This window comes from Cetorhinus maximus, chromosome 17, assembly GCF_964194155.1.
Source record: "Cetorhinus maximus chromosome 17, sCetMax3.hap1.1, whole genome shotgun sequence".
NCBI lineage: Eukaryota > Metazoa > Chordata > Chondrichthyes > Lamniformes > Cetorhinidae > Cetorhinus > Cetorhinus maximus.
In genome coordinates this window covers 59653658-59668242 of record NC_135895.1, presented here as the reverse complement: position 1 = coordinate 59668242, position 14585 = coordinate 59653658, and the positions used below count along the sequence as shown (strand labels likewise).

General features: G+C 45.7%; 1 protein-coding gene across 4 annotated transcripts in view; it reads right to left on the bottom strand.

The window, feature by feature from the left end:
• Positions 1–14585, bottom strand: part of dnai4 (dynein axonemal intermediate chain 4) — a 189137-nt gene that overhangs the window by 127300 nt on the left and 47252 nt on the right. For 3 of the 4 annotated variants that reach the window (XM_078561279.1, XM_078561280.1, XM_078561278.1), the window contains exon 4: positions 4016–4125. In XM_078561279.1, the coding sequence (XP_078417405.1) occupies positions 4016–4125 (110 nt within the window). Of the gene's footprint in view, positions 1–4015; positions 4126–4484; positions 4544–14585 lie in introns of those variants that run through there. The other variant, XM_078561281.1, reaches the window with a different exon arrangement.

Below are 14585 nucleotides of genomic sequence, written 5' to 3'. Positions count from 1 at the left end.
TTTAGTTGCAACTGCATGCTGCGGGTCGGGGAGGGGTTGGGAGGGCAGGATTCTCAATGGCCAGGCAGCCAAAGAATAACAAGGGACCCAATTTGTTTTTTGTTTAATTCCTCCATGTTCAATCTCTATTTTTTTTGGTTTTTTTTGTCGTGACGTTCCAGACTTGTGGGTTCCAGACTGCCACATGGGGAGGGTGCAGTATCAGAATTCAGGCTAGTGACGAAATGCACAACAGAGTTTCTGCCCTACTGGATTTTCAAAAAAAGGTTCATAGGACTGGCTTGCCTGGTGCTTTGGAAGGATTTTATCTCACCCTGCAGGCTACTGGCTGCTGGTTCTGCTTTGTTGAAACTGGTCTTCCATAGCAATTCAGTGGAGACTTTTGCTTGAGCTTAACTTGTGCCTTTTTTTCTGCTGGCAGGCTCTCGTGCCCCTGGAGCTTCTCAGGTGAGTTTTCGCAGCATCTTGCTTCTTGAGTGAGGTTGTTTCAGGGCACAATCATTGCTGGTGTCTTTTTCTTGAGAGTTCTTCAATCTTTTACAGTCTCTTAGAGAGGATGTGGATTTTATTCCCCGCCGCCGCCATTGTTATGAGTTCAAAGATTACAGTCTTTCTACTGTAATGTCTTAATTGAACTGAATGTAAGATGGCTCCCCCAGCCCTGTGCTTCATAGCAGAGGTCACATGACTATGGCAAGCCAGACAGGACATGTAGTAATGGCTGCATTTCAAAACCCAAACAGCCCCCTTTTCATAATGAACAAAAGACACAAACATCCCCCTTTTCCTAATGAGCAAAAGACAAATTTGCATGCATTATCATGCGTAACTATGAGTTACCCATGTTACCCACTATACCATAACTGTTCTCATGCATTAATAAGCTGTTCGTTATTCTGGTCAGTCTCTGCACATACATAGTTGTTAAATCATGCAGGTCTCTTAATGGTACATGTGAGTGTTGTCATTGACTGTTCCTCTCGGTGATGTTCCCTCTCCGGGAAGCGTTGTTCCCATGGCACTTGTTGCCATAGTGACTGTTGTGGTTACATTTCCATTGTTGGGGACTGGCAGGCCTCTGGGTCTGATGGTTGTTCTGTTCTCTGTGCAGCTGGTGAGATCCCATCTTCCTGCAGTGATGGAATAGCTTCTCTAGTTGTTCGTATATGCCTGCGGTTGCGCTGGTATATTTGGTTGTTCACTTCCACCGCATACGATCGAGGTGACAACTGCTCTACGCATGTTCCAAGTTTTCACGTGGGCTGACTCCTATTGAGTGCATTGAAGGTTTGTACCCTGATGGGTCTCCAGTGCTCAACTCTAGCAATGATTTGGTAGTCTTGTCAAAAAAAACTTCGGCTTTCTGCCATTTCACTTTGATTTTTTTCACGTGCGCCTGTTATTATTTCTGGCTTCAGTAGCTTTTTTACTATTAGAAGAGTAGTTTGGGTGCGAAGTGAAATTAGTCTTTGGACTGGATTGCTTTCCATACCTTCCGTCGATATGTTTCTCCACTCTAGGATTGCCTTGTATGCATCTAGGCTAGATTTGCGCAATTTCTTGATGATTCATTTGGTGATTTGCACCGCCACCTCAGCCTTTCCATTCGAATGGAGATAGTACGGAGAGGATGTATTTCAAAACCCAAACAATCATGATCTGTTCTGTTGTCAATACCTGTGATGCGTACTGCTTGAACACCACGAAGCAGTCTTGTTGAAGTTACAAAGAAGTCTTTATTAACATTACTAAACTATGTGCATATCTACTGAAGAGGGTAAAGGTATGGAGAGGACCCTATACTAGGTCCTTACATGTTGCTACCTATGTCTAGACGGCCCTTAGCTCTAGGTCATGTGCCTTCTTACATCACCGTGTGGGCGGTACTGTATTCAGTCCCATATTAACCCTTTAGATACCAAATCTTTCTCCTACAGTTAGTATGTATGGCAGTAGTATACACATTTTTCCCATTAGCATTGCCTTATATGGCCCATTTCCCATCACGTGTATTAATTTGTATCCTTGCTACTATTGCATTTGGGTCTACATTCACACTGTAACCGGCTGTGAAATATTGATGAGCTGATGTTCAATGCAGTTACCCTTCAGCTTCTGGGTCTCCAGAAAAAGGCAAATGAAAGTAAAGTCAACCAAGTTCCTATCCATCAAGTGAAAGAGTATAATTAAATTACGAAAGGTTGATAGAATTGTCATTACCATAACTTTATTTTCTCTTTACGTAAGGAAGGCTTGACCTACATTCAACATCTGATTACAACGGTGCAAATTAAATCAGAAACTCATTGAGCGAGGAATTACAATTGCAAATCTGCTTGCCTTAACTCTGATATGTTTTGCAGCATTTCTGAGAATGACCATTGAACAGATTGGTATTGCTGCCTGTAACAAAATACTGGCGGGTGACACTGATTAGGTTAAAACTGCCTCTATTCTTCTCAAATAATATTAATTCTCCATTACGAGGCCACTCCTAATCCCAATATAAAAATTGCAAGATTTTTATTTTCACACTATCAATGCTTTAGACTTCTTACAATCAAATTGGCAAGTGCTAAATTATAGACTCATGTCATTAAATCGCTGTTGAGAAAGATCAACCTCATCTTAGTTAAGACTCTGAAATTAGTGAAATCTTAATCTAATTCAAGTAGGTGCAGGCTTATTGCAAAATTGATTCTTAGGGCTGAATTTTGCCATTAAAAGGGGAGTACCACATTTGGGCCGGAAGTATGAGGCGACCCTGCTTCGGCTGGCGATATAACCCAGGTGCCACATTGCTGGCAGCAGCCTATTCACAGGCCACCAATTAGAAATGGCAGCCCACCCCCAAGTGCAGTGGCCCAATCAGAGAGCAGGCAGTTCAGCAGCCTCAGCAGTACCACTGCTAGCAGTGGCCATTGTTGAGGCTGCAACAGCAAGGTGGTGCCTCAATGGCTGGGTGCCCTCAAAGACAGATGAATGGGATTGGGAGATGCCAGGGCCAGGCAGGCAGGCCCCAGCAATCAGTGGGGAAGGAGGGGTTTCGCTGAAGGCAGTGCCACGGTGGACATTGTCACCAGTGGGGATTTCTACAAAGGGCTCTGCAGTGCCCAAAATGGAAGCCCCACCCCCTGCGGAACCCCGCTGGGAGGCCCATTGGCAGTCTCCCCCACCCAGCAAAGGGCCCTCCCAAAACAGGCAAAATGTCCATGGCGGCAAGAAGTGGCCCTTAATAGGCCACTTAAGTGGCTCCATTGGCCTCCCAGCGTCCTGTCGCTTTCCTACACCATTTTCCCGTCCCCAAAGGGCCTGGGAAATTCTGGCCTCCGTTTGCATGATTTGACACTTCAGCCAATCTCATTCAGGGACAGAATAATAATGGCTAGCATATTTTTATTAGTTTTTTCCATCTTATTAAAAGAGTAAATTTGATAATAAACTGTCTCAGGAACAGAACGATTAATGGACTCGATATTGATAGAGAAAGCCTGCCCTTTCAGTTGCATCAGCATTTCCCAGCTACCCTGATACTTTGGGGAGACAATGGTGTAGCGGTAATGTCACTGGGCTAGTAATCCAGAGACCTAGCCTAAGGTGCTGGGAACATGGTTTCAAATCCCACCATGGCAACTGATGGAATTTTAATTCAGTTAATAAATCTGGAATATAAGGCTAGTCTCAGTAATGGTGACCATGAAAATATCATCGATTGTTGTAAAAACCCATCTGGTTCATTAATGTTTAGGGAAGGAAATCTACTGTCCTTACCTGGTCTGGCCTACGCGTAACTGCAGACCCACAGCAATGTGGTTGATTCATAACTGCCTCTCTGCAATGGCCTAGCAAGCCCACTTGGTTCAAGGGTTATTAGGGATCGGGTAACAAATGCTGGCCTTGCCAGCGACAACCACATCCCATGAAAGAATTTTTAAAATACCGATTCAAGCACCAAAATACTATAGCTGTAACACTATGTAAAATATTCAGTTATGATTTAAGGTGATAATCTTACATTGGTGTAGACCTGGGACATCATGTTGAATACCAGAGTCTCCAATGTCTTCCAATGAATCGGAAAAGGTACGACTTGATCGGGAGATACTACCACTATCAAAAGTGGACCTGGAGAGTAGTGGAGAAAAGAAACATTTATTCAGAACATGAATCATGGTATCAGTACAAGAGAGCTTTAATTTTAACTGCCAAATGTTAAACATTGACTGTTAGGAAATACCCAAGTAAGTACAGTCTTTGCCCCTACATTTTGTGCCTAAATTTGCCTCTCCCATCTCTTGAATGGGCTGCTCTGCACAATGGGGTAAAATAAAGATGAAAATTATGAAGCAGATTCTGAATATACCAGGAATAACACGTGGCAGAGAAATTGGGGAAGCGACAAACTAAATTTAAATGTTCAGAAAGAAACAAATTGATATGTAACTGAATCATTTTAAAATTCCTAAAGGGTAATGTAATATTACATTGTTATGTTCTACCACGGGGTCACTTGGCTCACGAACCAGTTGCATGCTTATCTGTTGGCAGATGAGTCGATTACAGTATACCACAGACACAGAGACCAATATGAAATGAAGCACATGCTATTTTATTTACATAGACAACAGAGCACTAACATGATGTATGCTTCCCCAACCAGACCCTACTCTAGACGAACATTAACATGGTAGCCTGCACTACAGCTATTGGGTCTTACAGTCACATGGTCAATCTGCTCACATTCTCTTAAAAGTGTTACACCTCAGATTACCACATCCATGGACAATGAAAATGAGGGGAAGGAAATCAGGAGAGAAATGCAAATAGAAAACAATGTGAGAAAATAATTACTGGACACATGAATGGCAAGGATGAGCGACAGGTTTCAATCGGAAAAGGGTTTGTGAAATAGTCAATGACATGGCTACAGGGTTTCCAAAACATTTTCTACAAGCCTGACAACACCTTCAAAATAAAATATTTTTAATGAGCGATTGGTGGTATTAAAGCATTAGACCTAGGAAGTCAAAGGTTTGTCTTTTTGCATCTTGAAGGCAGCCTTTCTGAAATCACCAGATCCACAAAATTTAAGCAAGACAAACCTGCACGGAACAAATGTACACATTAAAAGAACTGAGTTGCCTACACTTCAAAGGCTGAATTACCAGAAAAAGCAGAATACTGTGGATGCTGGAAAACGGAAATAAAAACAGAAAATGCTGGAAATACTCAGCAGATCAGGCAACATGAGAGAAACAGAATTGAGATTTCAGGTCGATGACCTTCCATCAGAACTGGGAAAAGTTAGAGATTTAATAGGTTTTGAGCAAGGGTTGGGAGGAACAAGGTGAAAAAAGGTTTGTGGTAGCCTAGTGGCTATACTTTGGGATATGGAAGGCTGCTGAGCTTCCATGAAGGACACTCCAAATTGCTTTGGAGGCCTACCTTGAGCAGCCCTTGGCCTAGAGAATGCTGTTGTAGATGGCAACTTCTTGGCTTGGGTGCAGCAATTTGGGCCAGCTGGCAACATGGCTCCAGGAAGGGCACTGGCAGAGTTATTAGCAGGAGAGCAAGCATGCTGTCTTCATGAGCGAGGACAACAAGTACCTATTCAGTTGAGCCCAAAGCCATTCTCCTGGGGTGGCATTGTGCACACCCAATGCTCAGCTGGAGAAAAGAATGCTGGAGTGATGTAATGACCTGGAGACTCCTTTCAACAATGGTCCGCAGAATCCATGAGACAGCCATCTGAGCCTCTATGGCAGCTGTTTGCTGACAGAAGCTTATCAGAATTTTTTATTTATTCACACATAGGGCAAAATCGTCCCAGATTTGCAGTAGGTGCGGTATCGGGAAGGAAAAAGGTAGTTTTACCCGCTGGCCGCAATGGCTGCTTTTCACGGCATATTGTCCCATTTCCGGCGCATCCCGCCTCATTAATAATGTATTCCCGGGAAACATGCCATGTCACTGGCAGCAGTAGTCAGCGCCGACACCCTGCAATAGAGGACAGCCACCCAGTGCCGAAAGTGGATGAATGGTCTCTTCCATTCCGCCAGGGAAAGTCATTCTTCTCATCACTCTCAACTCACACATGCACAAGCCCATCACACATCCACAGGGATCTCACTCACTGCCAGTTCAAGGGACATCACCATTCACTCTCTCACACACACCTTCATCTGCCCTGCGGATCGTGTCCTCATCCCTTCCATGGCACCACTCACCACCCACACATGCCAGGCATCCTTATCATGTGGCCTAGCAAGCGTCCTGCTTACACTCTCTCCACCTGTATTCATGGACAAACTGGCATGCAACAAAAGAGAGAGGTAGCAGACTGATGGGAGGAATGTCTGAAATCAAAGTCCTCACAGACTTCGAAAATAGAGTCATCCAGCTGGCCAGACAACCTGGACCATTCCTGTGCTGATGGTGAGGTCGGTGGTGCTCAATCAAGTGAGGATCCAGCATTGCAACATCCATTAGACAACCACACTGCGAGTCAGTTCCCCTGTCCCACAGTCCAAGCACTAATTATCTCTCCCTGCTCTTGCAGGCACATCTGGGAAGCAGCCGAGGGAGTCCATGACCCAGGTCCTCGACTCAAGCCCCAAAGACACCTCGGAAGAAGAATCTGATGACATGCTCATTGAGGACCCATCACAGCACTCACCCACACCCTCCACCAGCGCACAGACACACACCTTGGTGGAACCCAGCTCTAGAGTAGCCTTGGGGTCACAATCTGGTGAGCACATCGCACTGTCTGACGGCAAGGACTTCCCAGGTTTCTGGCACTCAGAGAACTGCTGAGTTCGAGTCAGACAAAGAGCCTCTGGACTCAGTCATACCTCAGTTGTTGGAGCTGCAAAGGCAAGCTCAGGAACATCAGGAAGAGATGTCCGCTCATTCCCTCACTCCTCAGATTGCAAGACACGATGGAGGATTCTGTCCACCTTCAGTCTGAGGTGATAGCGCTGACATGCCAATGTACCCAGGTCAACACCGGTAAGATGGCAGCCATCATGGATACCTTGGTCCAGGACATCAGTCCTGCACTGCTCCGTGGGCTTAACTCCACCACTGATGCCATAGGTGGCCTCCAACAGTGTCAATATGAAAGGGTGCTTGGCAGCTCGATCTCATTCTAGCTTCCCCTTCTCCTCAAGGAGCCAGCCATGGTCTCTCAGGCACCCATAGGGAGGAGGTTCAGCAGGTGCACACCCCAGGGCTATCCAACCAAGTGACTCCGGGAGTGTGTGGCCCATCCAAATCCCCTCTTCCTGTGACCCCAGGAGCTCCAGCTCCACAGACTGAGGAGGCACTGCCACACAGCAGGACCCCAAAAGCAGGCCGGGGCCCTCTAGGTCTCGGCCTTCCAGAGGCACCAGTCAAATTAATCACAGACAGGGCTAGCAGTCAGTAGGCTGTCTCCACCTCCACTGTGGATGTTGAGAGAGCACCAAGTTGTAGCGGCAGGGTTAGGAAGATTTCACCGCGTGGGCACGGGCATTAATCACTTGTACAAAATGTTGATGATTGCAGATAAGCTCCCAACAATGTCACCATGTGTATAGCTCCTTGTTATGATGAGCAGTGTTTGTGTCAGTCTGAAGTGAAAGCTTGGTTCCTGTACAAGATAAAGGCAGGTGTCACAGTCCAGGGTCTCACCCCTGTGCTTTGTGCAACCTTCCCAGCAGACTGATAGTGCGCCTTCACAGTCACTGGACACATCAATAATGCCTGATCTCAATGGGGCTTATCACTGCTGCCAGAATGACCTGGGCTGGTGGCACAGTATTCCGTCATTTTTCTCTGTGTGCTCTCAGAATCTTTTGAGGTGTGGCTGGCCCTCCATCTCATCAGCGTCTGTATCCGGTGACAGTGTGGTCCTGAAGGGTTCAGCTCATGAAGGATGCCATTGGATCAGAAGTTAAAGTTTCTCTGCTGCATCTCTATGATATGACCCTGTTCACAGAGCGCAAGCGAGCTGCCATCAGCCTGACATCAGACATTCACATAAGCTATTTGAGGATCTATGGAGTGTCCCCACTGCATGTTGTCATCATCCTCCTGGAATGTAGGAACTATGGGTATCCGCTGCATCTCTATGACAGGAGCCTTATCATACAGGGTATATGCACTACCATCAGCCAGACAGGAGTCAAACATTCACAGTTACAATGTGAGGATCTATGGAGTGTCCTTACTGTATGTAGTCATCATCCTCCACGAATCTAGTAGCTAAGAGGACATCCCGAGCATGCCTGCCTCTTCTGGACAATGAGATGGCCTCATCGCCATCTTCCTCACCTTTGAGGACCTCATCACCCTCATCTCAGTCAACGTCTTCCTCATCGGAGGAGACGTGCAGCTCCTCCATCTCCTCCTCAGGCAGCTGCTCCCCTGTTGCAGCGCCAGGTTGTGAAGAGCGCAGTAGACAATAGCGATGCATGACACTCACTGTGGACTGTATTGCAGTACTCCACCAGACCGGTCCAGACACCAGAACTTTATCTTCAACATCCCAATGGTTTGCTCCAACAAAGCTCGAGTAGCAGCATGAGCCTCGTTGTAACTTCTCTCTGCTGCACTCTGAAGCTGCCGCACAAGCATCATCAGCCACGTCCTTGGCGAGTAGCCATTATCCGTGAGGAGCCAACCCTGCAGCCTATGTGAACTCTGGAACACGTCAGCGACCTGGGACCTACTGAGAATGTAGGAGTCGTAGACACTCCCTGGGAATTGTGCGCAGACCTGCAGGATGCATTTGCTGTGGTCGCAGACCAGCTGAACATTCAATGAGTGGGAGCCCTTGCGGTTCACATACAGCACTCCTTGTTGCCACGGAGATATAGTTGCCACGGAGATCTAAGCACCACGTGTGTGCAATCAATGACACCCTACACCTGTGGAAAACCAGAAATCTGCACAAATCCCAGACCTCTTGCTTCCTGGCTTGCCTGATCCCAGGCAAAATGCACAAAGTTGTGTGCCTTTGTGAATATGGTGTCTGTGACCTCCTGGGTGCACTTGAGTGTGCAGGCTTGCAAGATCCCACAGAGGTCACCTGTGGAGTCCTGGAAGGAGCCACTGGCATAAAAATTGAATGCCATGGTCACTTTCACGGCCACTGGCTTCCAAGTCGCTATGGCACCAAATCCTGCTGCATGTGGCATATGTGACTGACCAGTTCCCTGGACATGCGCAGTCTTCGGCGACACTGGTTCTTGGTCACCTACAGGATTGACAAGCGCTGTCTGTAGACCCTGGGTCTAGCTAGGCGCTGACCCACTACGGCTCGCTGTGGCTCTTCTGTGTTGTACGCTGGAGCCCCAACCGCCCAGCTTCTTGAGGGTGCTGCTCCTCATTCTACCCAGCCAGGCGCCTCCGTCGCTCTCGTCACTCGCTCTCTTCTCCTTTGTCTCCACTCCCTGTAAGTCCTGAGGCACACAGCTAGATCACCAGGCTCCATGCTCCTGATGTACTTATTATGGCAGAGAAAGGTAAATGCTGAGCTGCTCAAATCCCAGAGGAAACTTGAAACAGCTGCCACAACTGTTTTGCAATTTGTATTTCGAGATGCCTGCCTTGAAGTTAGTAGTAATAAGTCCACCGAGGATTAGAGGTTTTTACAAAACTAAATTAAACATGTATTAATAGAAGAAAAGATTTTAGGCACATACATAGGTCTACAAATTACTACTATAATAACTCTTAGATCCCCTAATAAATCTGACTCCCAGTTACTCCTCCGTTAAGGCTACAGAAAAACAAGATAAGATTCCACAGACCCAGGCAAAGCACACAATACCCTGGACAGGGATATTCACAATGAGTTTTCTTAGCTTCACTTTCAGCAGGTTGATGCATAGAAGCTGGAAACTTTTCACACTTATCAGATCTTAGAATGCCTTCTCCTTACACTTAACCTCATCTCCTTTGTACAGGTTTCTCCCTTTTTAATGTAAATTCCATTGACCCAATATGTCTTTGCAACTGTACTTTTTCCATAAAATAAATCTTTCATAGTACTCATGTTATTACTAACCTTTGGGAAAAATAAACAAACTGTTTGGCTTAACTTCTTATGGCTAGATGTAACATCCCATCATCTCTTTGGAATTCAAACAACTCTGGTTTATCTAAAAATTCAAATGTTCCTCACACCTCACATCCTAAAACTGCAACCACGATTACATATTTAGCATTTCAAACCTAGCTTCTCTTTTGATAACTCAAAAGCTCCAGACTAGCTGTCTGCAATTCAATTAAAACCCACAAACACACACCTACGTGCAGAGAAACTAATCCAAACCCCATTATGAACCTACCCTTACAATAAATCACAATAATATTATGAAAATTATTATATTTTCATTACAGTACTCCTCCTGCAGGATAAAAAAGAAAGACGCGTGGGTTAGCATGGGAGTACTAAGAACCTCTCTTGGTTAAGTCTGAAGGCCCCTTACTCTCCGCATAACAGAGGGTGCTGGCCACCACTTGGATGGCCAGAGATTCATGTGCTGCAATGGCTGCCTGAAACCCCACCCACCTCTGCCCCACCCCACCTGACCACTTGACAGCAGCTTTGCCCACTGGATTGCATGCTGTGCTTTCAGCTCAGGCGCAGGCATTCTCCTAACCCACACAGCAAGGCTGCGCTGTTACCTTGAACTATGAGGGAGACTGGTCCAAACTTGAAAGAAGACATTGCAAGGGGCTATGAGCACCTGCACCACTGACTGCTCCATGGACAGCATTTGCAAGGAGATTGTACAGCTTGCCTAGTCATCAAATTGTTCTCAAGCCCACTAAAATGCTCATTAATTTGCAGTCTGTGCCCGAGAGGTGAAAATTTCAGGAGCATTTGGTGGCACTTTCATGCCTCTGTGTTGCTTGAGTGGACAGACAAGCTAGATGCCCAACTCCAAACAGGTCAATGTGGCTGCGACTGAACTGTCTCAGCTGAGGAAGAATGCTCACTTTATACAAGGTTTCCCTAATGTTGAGTCGTTTCCCTCCCCCTTATCCCACGCCCGCATATGCTTGTGCACTACCATCAGACCGTGCTGCCTTGCACCCCCACACCTTGCCCTAACTGCAGTGCAGACCTTGACCTTGCCCTTGCACCACACCGTTAGCCAGCCGGGAAAAAGCAACTTGCTTGTGCCCTCACCTGAATGCGCGGCGCCTCTTCCTTGAAGTCATACGGGTGACCCTCGTGAACGCTGCACTACGTTAGTGTGCGCTCACCTACAATTTCTCCTCGAAGTTCAGCTCACCAGGTGCATGCCCTTTACATGCTGTTGTGAATCACGTCGTTCTGAAGTTACGCCGATGTGGCAGGTAAATTTGACGTGGGGGAAATGATAACGGCAGGCAGGTAAGATGATGAAATGCAATTGCATTGCAATTAAGTTCCCAACGTTGAACGGTGGGAAAGGCGGCCTGCCATTGATGGGCGAAGCGGACGATCCCAGGACGACGGCGTAAAACCAATTTTTGGCCTTCTTGCCATATTGTCCACTCACACCCGCCACGATGCCCAACGCCAATGGGAGTGGAACATTATAGCCATAGGTTATGGGCACTGCTGCAAGGTCAGCATTTATTGCCTATCCCTAATTGACCTTGAGAAGATGTTGGTGAACTGCCTCTTGAACCACTGCAGTTTGTGTGGTGTAGGTATACACAATGCGTTGTTAGGGAGGAAGTTCTAGGATATTGATCCAGCAATGACGAAGGGACAGTGATAAATTTCTAAATCAGAATGGTGTGTGACTTGAAAGAGAACTTGCAGGTAACGGTGTTCCCATTTGCCGACTGCTTTCCATATGCCATCCTTCCAGATGGCAGACCCCCCCCCGCCACAAGTGCCAGTCTGTATCTTGTTCTCATGTTCTTGCTTTCAGACAGTGCTGACCCTTCCTCTACTATTAACACATTCTGCCATTTTGCTTTCAGACAATGCTGACCCTAGTTCTGCCATCAACACATACTCTGGACCAAAGCTTTAAACTTTAATACTATTATTACCACTCCCTTTGTCTTTTGTTCCATGCCGCATTTGCCATTTAATCATTCCTTCCCTCTAACCTATCACCAATCTTTTATTTCGCTCCACCTGTCCCTCCCCCACACAATCTTTCTTAACAGCACAAAACTCATTATATTTCTACCTTTCTCCAGTTCTGAAGAAGAGTCATATTGGACTCGGAACATTAACTCTGTTTCTCTCTCCACAGATGCTGCCAGACCTACTGAGTTTTTTCAGCATTTTCTGCTTTTATTTGTAGTAGACATCATGTGTTTGGAAAGATCACTCAAGAAAGCCTTGGCAAATTACTGCAGCGCATGTTGTAGGTGGTACACACATAACCATGGTGTGTCATTGATGGAGAAGTGAATGTTTAAGGTGATAGATGGAGTGGCAACCTACCTGGCTGTTTTGTTTTGGACAATGTCGAGATTTTTGAATGATGTTGAAGCTGCACTCAACCAGTGTGGGGAGTATTCCATTATACTCCTGACTTTTGCCTTATAGATGATGGAAAGGCTTTGGAGAGACAGGAGGTGAGCCACTCACTGCAGTCTACCCAATTTCTGATCTGCACTTATAGCCACAGTACTAATAGAGTTGATGCAGTTAAGTTATTGGTCAATGTTGATGGTTGGGGATTCAGCAATGGTAATATTACTTTTTTTCTTCATTCATGGGATGTGGGCTTCGCTGGCTGAGCCAGCATTTATTGCACATTCCTAGTTGTCCTTGAGGAGGTGGTGGTAAGCTGCCTTGACTGTCAACGGGAGGTGGTTAGATTCTCTCTCGTTCATTGCCTGGCTTCATGTGGCATAAATGTTACTGCAAACCTAGAAAAAAAGTATGTTGCCATGGATGCTTCATTATCTGAGGAATTGCGAATGGAACTGAACACCATGCAATTATCAGTGAATATCCCCACTTCAAATCTTTGTCATGATTTGGCATTAGACATAAGAACAGAAGAAATAGGAGCAGGAATGGGGTATACGGACCCTCAAATCTGCTACATTATTCAAGAAAATTGTGGTTGATCTTTATATCAACTCCACTTTCCTAATCCCATATCCTGTGCCTCCCTAAGTGCCCAAGCATCTATCAATCTCAATCTTGAATGAGCATCTACAGAAAATTCTGAAGATCTACAACCCTAATTGACTGAATCCTTATCCTGAGACTATGGCCCCTAGTTCTAGATTCTACAGCCAGGAGAAACAGTTTTTCAGCATCTAACTTGTCAAGTTCTCTAAAAATGTTGTACATTTCAATGAGATCACCTCTCATTCTTTTAAATTCTAAAGAACATAGGACCATTCTGCTCAATCTCTCTAATCCCTCCAGTATTGATGCATATCTTTGGAGAGAGGGAGGGAGGGGGAGAGAGAGAGAGAGAGAGATGCACTGTGAGAACGGCTAGAGGTCTGAGAATAAGCAGGAATAAAGCAGTGACAGAGAGAGAGAGAGAGAGATACAGCAAGAAAGAGAAAAAAGAGAACAAATCATCAAAAAAAATCAGGAAGGACATCATAAGACAGTAGGTAGATGATTGATTGATGAGTATTAAGATTTTTTTTCCTTTAAACTCGGGCAATGGCTTAAACTAGGGCTGGGAAACTATTAAGTACTGCATTAACTTTGTAGCTTAACCAGTTAAAATAATGAATAACGCTGCAAATATGTATAAAATAAAGTGATATCAGCACAAGGGAAGCAGCTGATTGATGAGTAACTGGTAAGTGTGTATTTATTCAAGTCATAAGTTTCTTTCTATTAAGTCAGTTAATAGTTTAATAAATAAAGACATGGCAGGGCATCTAAGTCCCATGGCATGCAGATCCTGTTCTGTCTAGGAACTCCAGAATGCTTCTCGTGCCTGGGACAACCATATGTGAAGGAAATGTGGTCAGCTGGAGCAGCTCGAGCTCTGGGTTTCAGAGCTTGAGCAACAACTGGGGTCACTGCAGCACATCCACAATACTAAACGATTCATGGTTATCATGTTTCTGTACGTGGTCACCCCACAGCTTGAGTGTTCAGACAAAGAAGAAATGGATGATTTCCGGGCAGTCACTGAGGACCAGGCAAATAGTGCAGATGTTCTTGGAGTGTATCTCACTGAATACTGGTGAGAGTGATGATTCCTCTGGGGAGTGCAGCCAGAGCCAACTCCACAGCACCGCAGCTGGCTCAGCTGTACAGGGGAGCAGAAGGAAGATTGGGAAAGCATTACTGATAGGAGATTCTATAGTTATAGGAACAGACAGGCATTTCTGCAGCCACCGACATGAATCCAGCATAGTTTGTTGCCTCCCTGGTGTTAGGGTCTAAGATGTCACTGAGCAGCTGCAGGGGACTCTGCAAGGTGGGGGGTGAGGGGCTGAACAGCCAGCGGTTATGGTCCATATGAGTACTAGTGACATGGCTAGAAAGAGGGATGAGATCCTGCAAGCAGATTTTAGGGAGTTGGAAAGAGACTAGCAAACAGGACATCAAAGGTAGTAATCTCTGGATTATTTCCAGTGCCATGAGCTAGTGA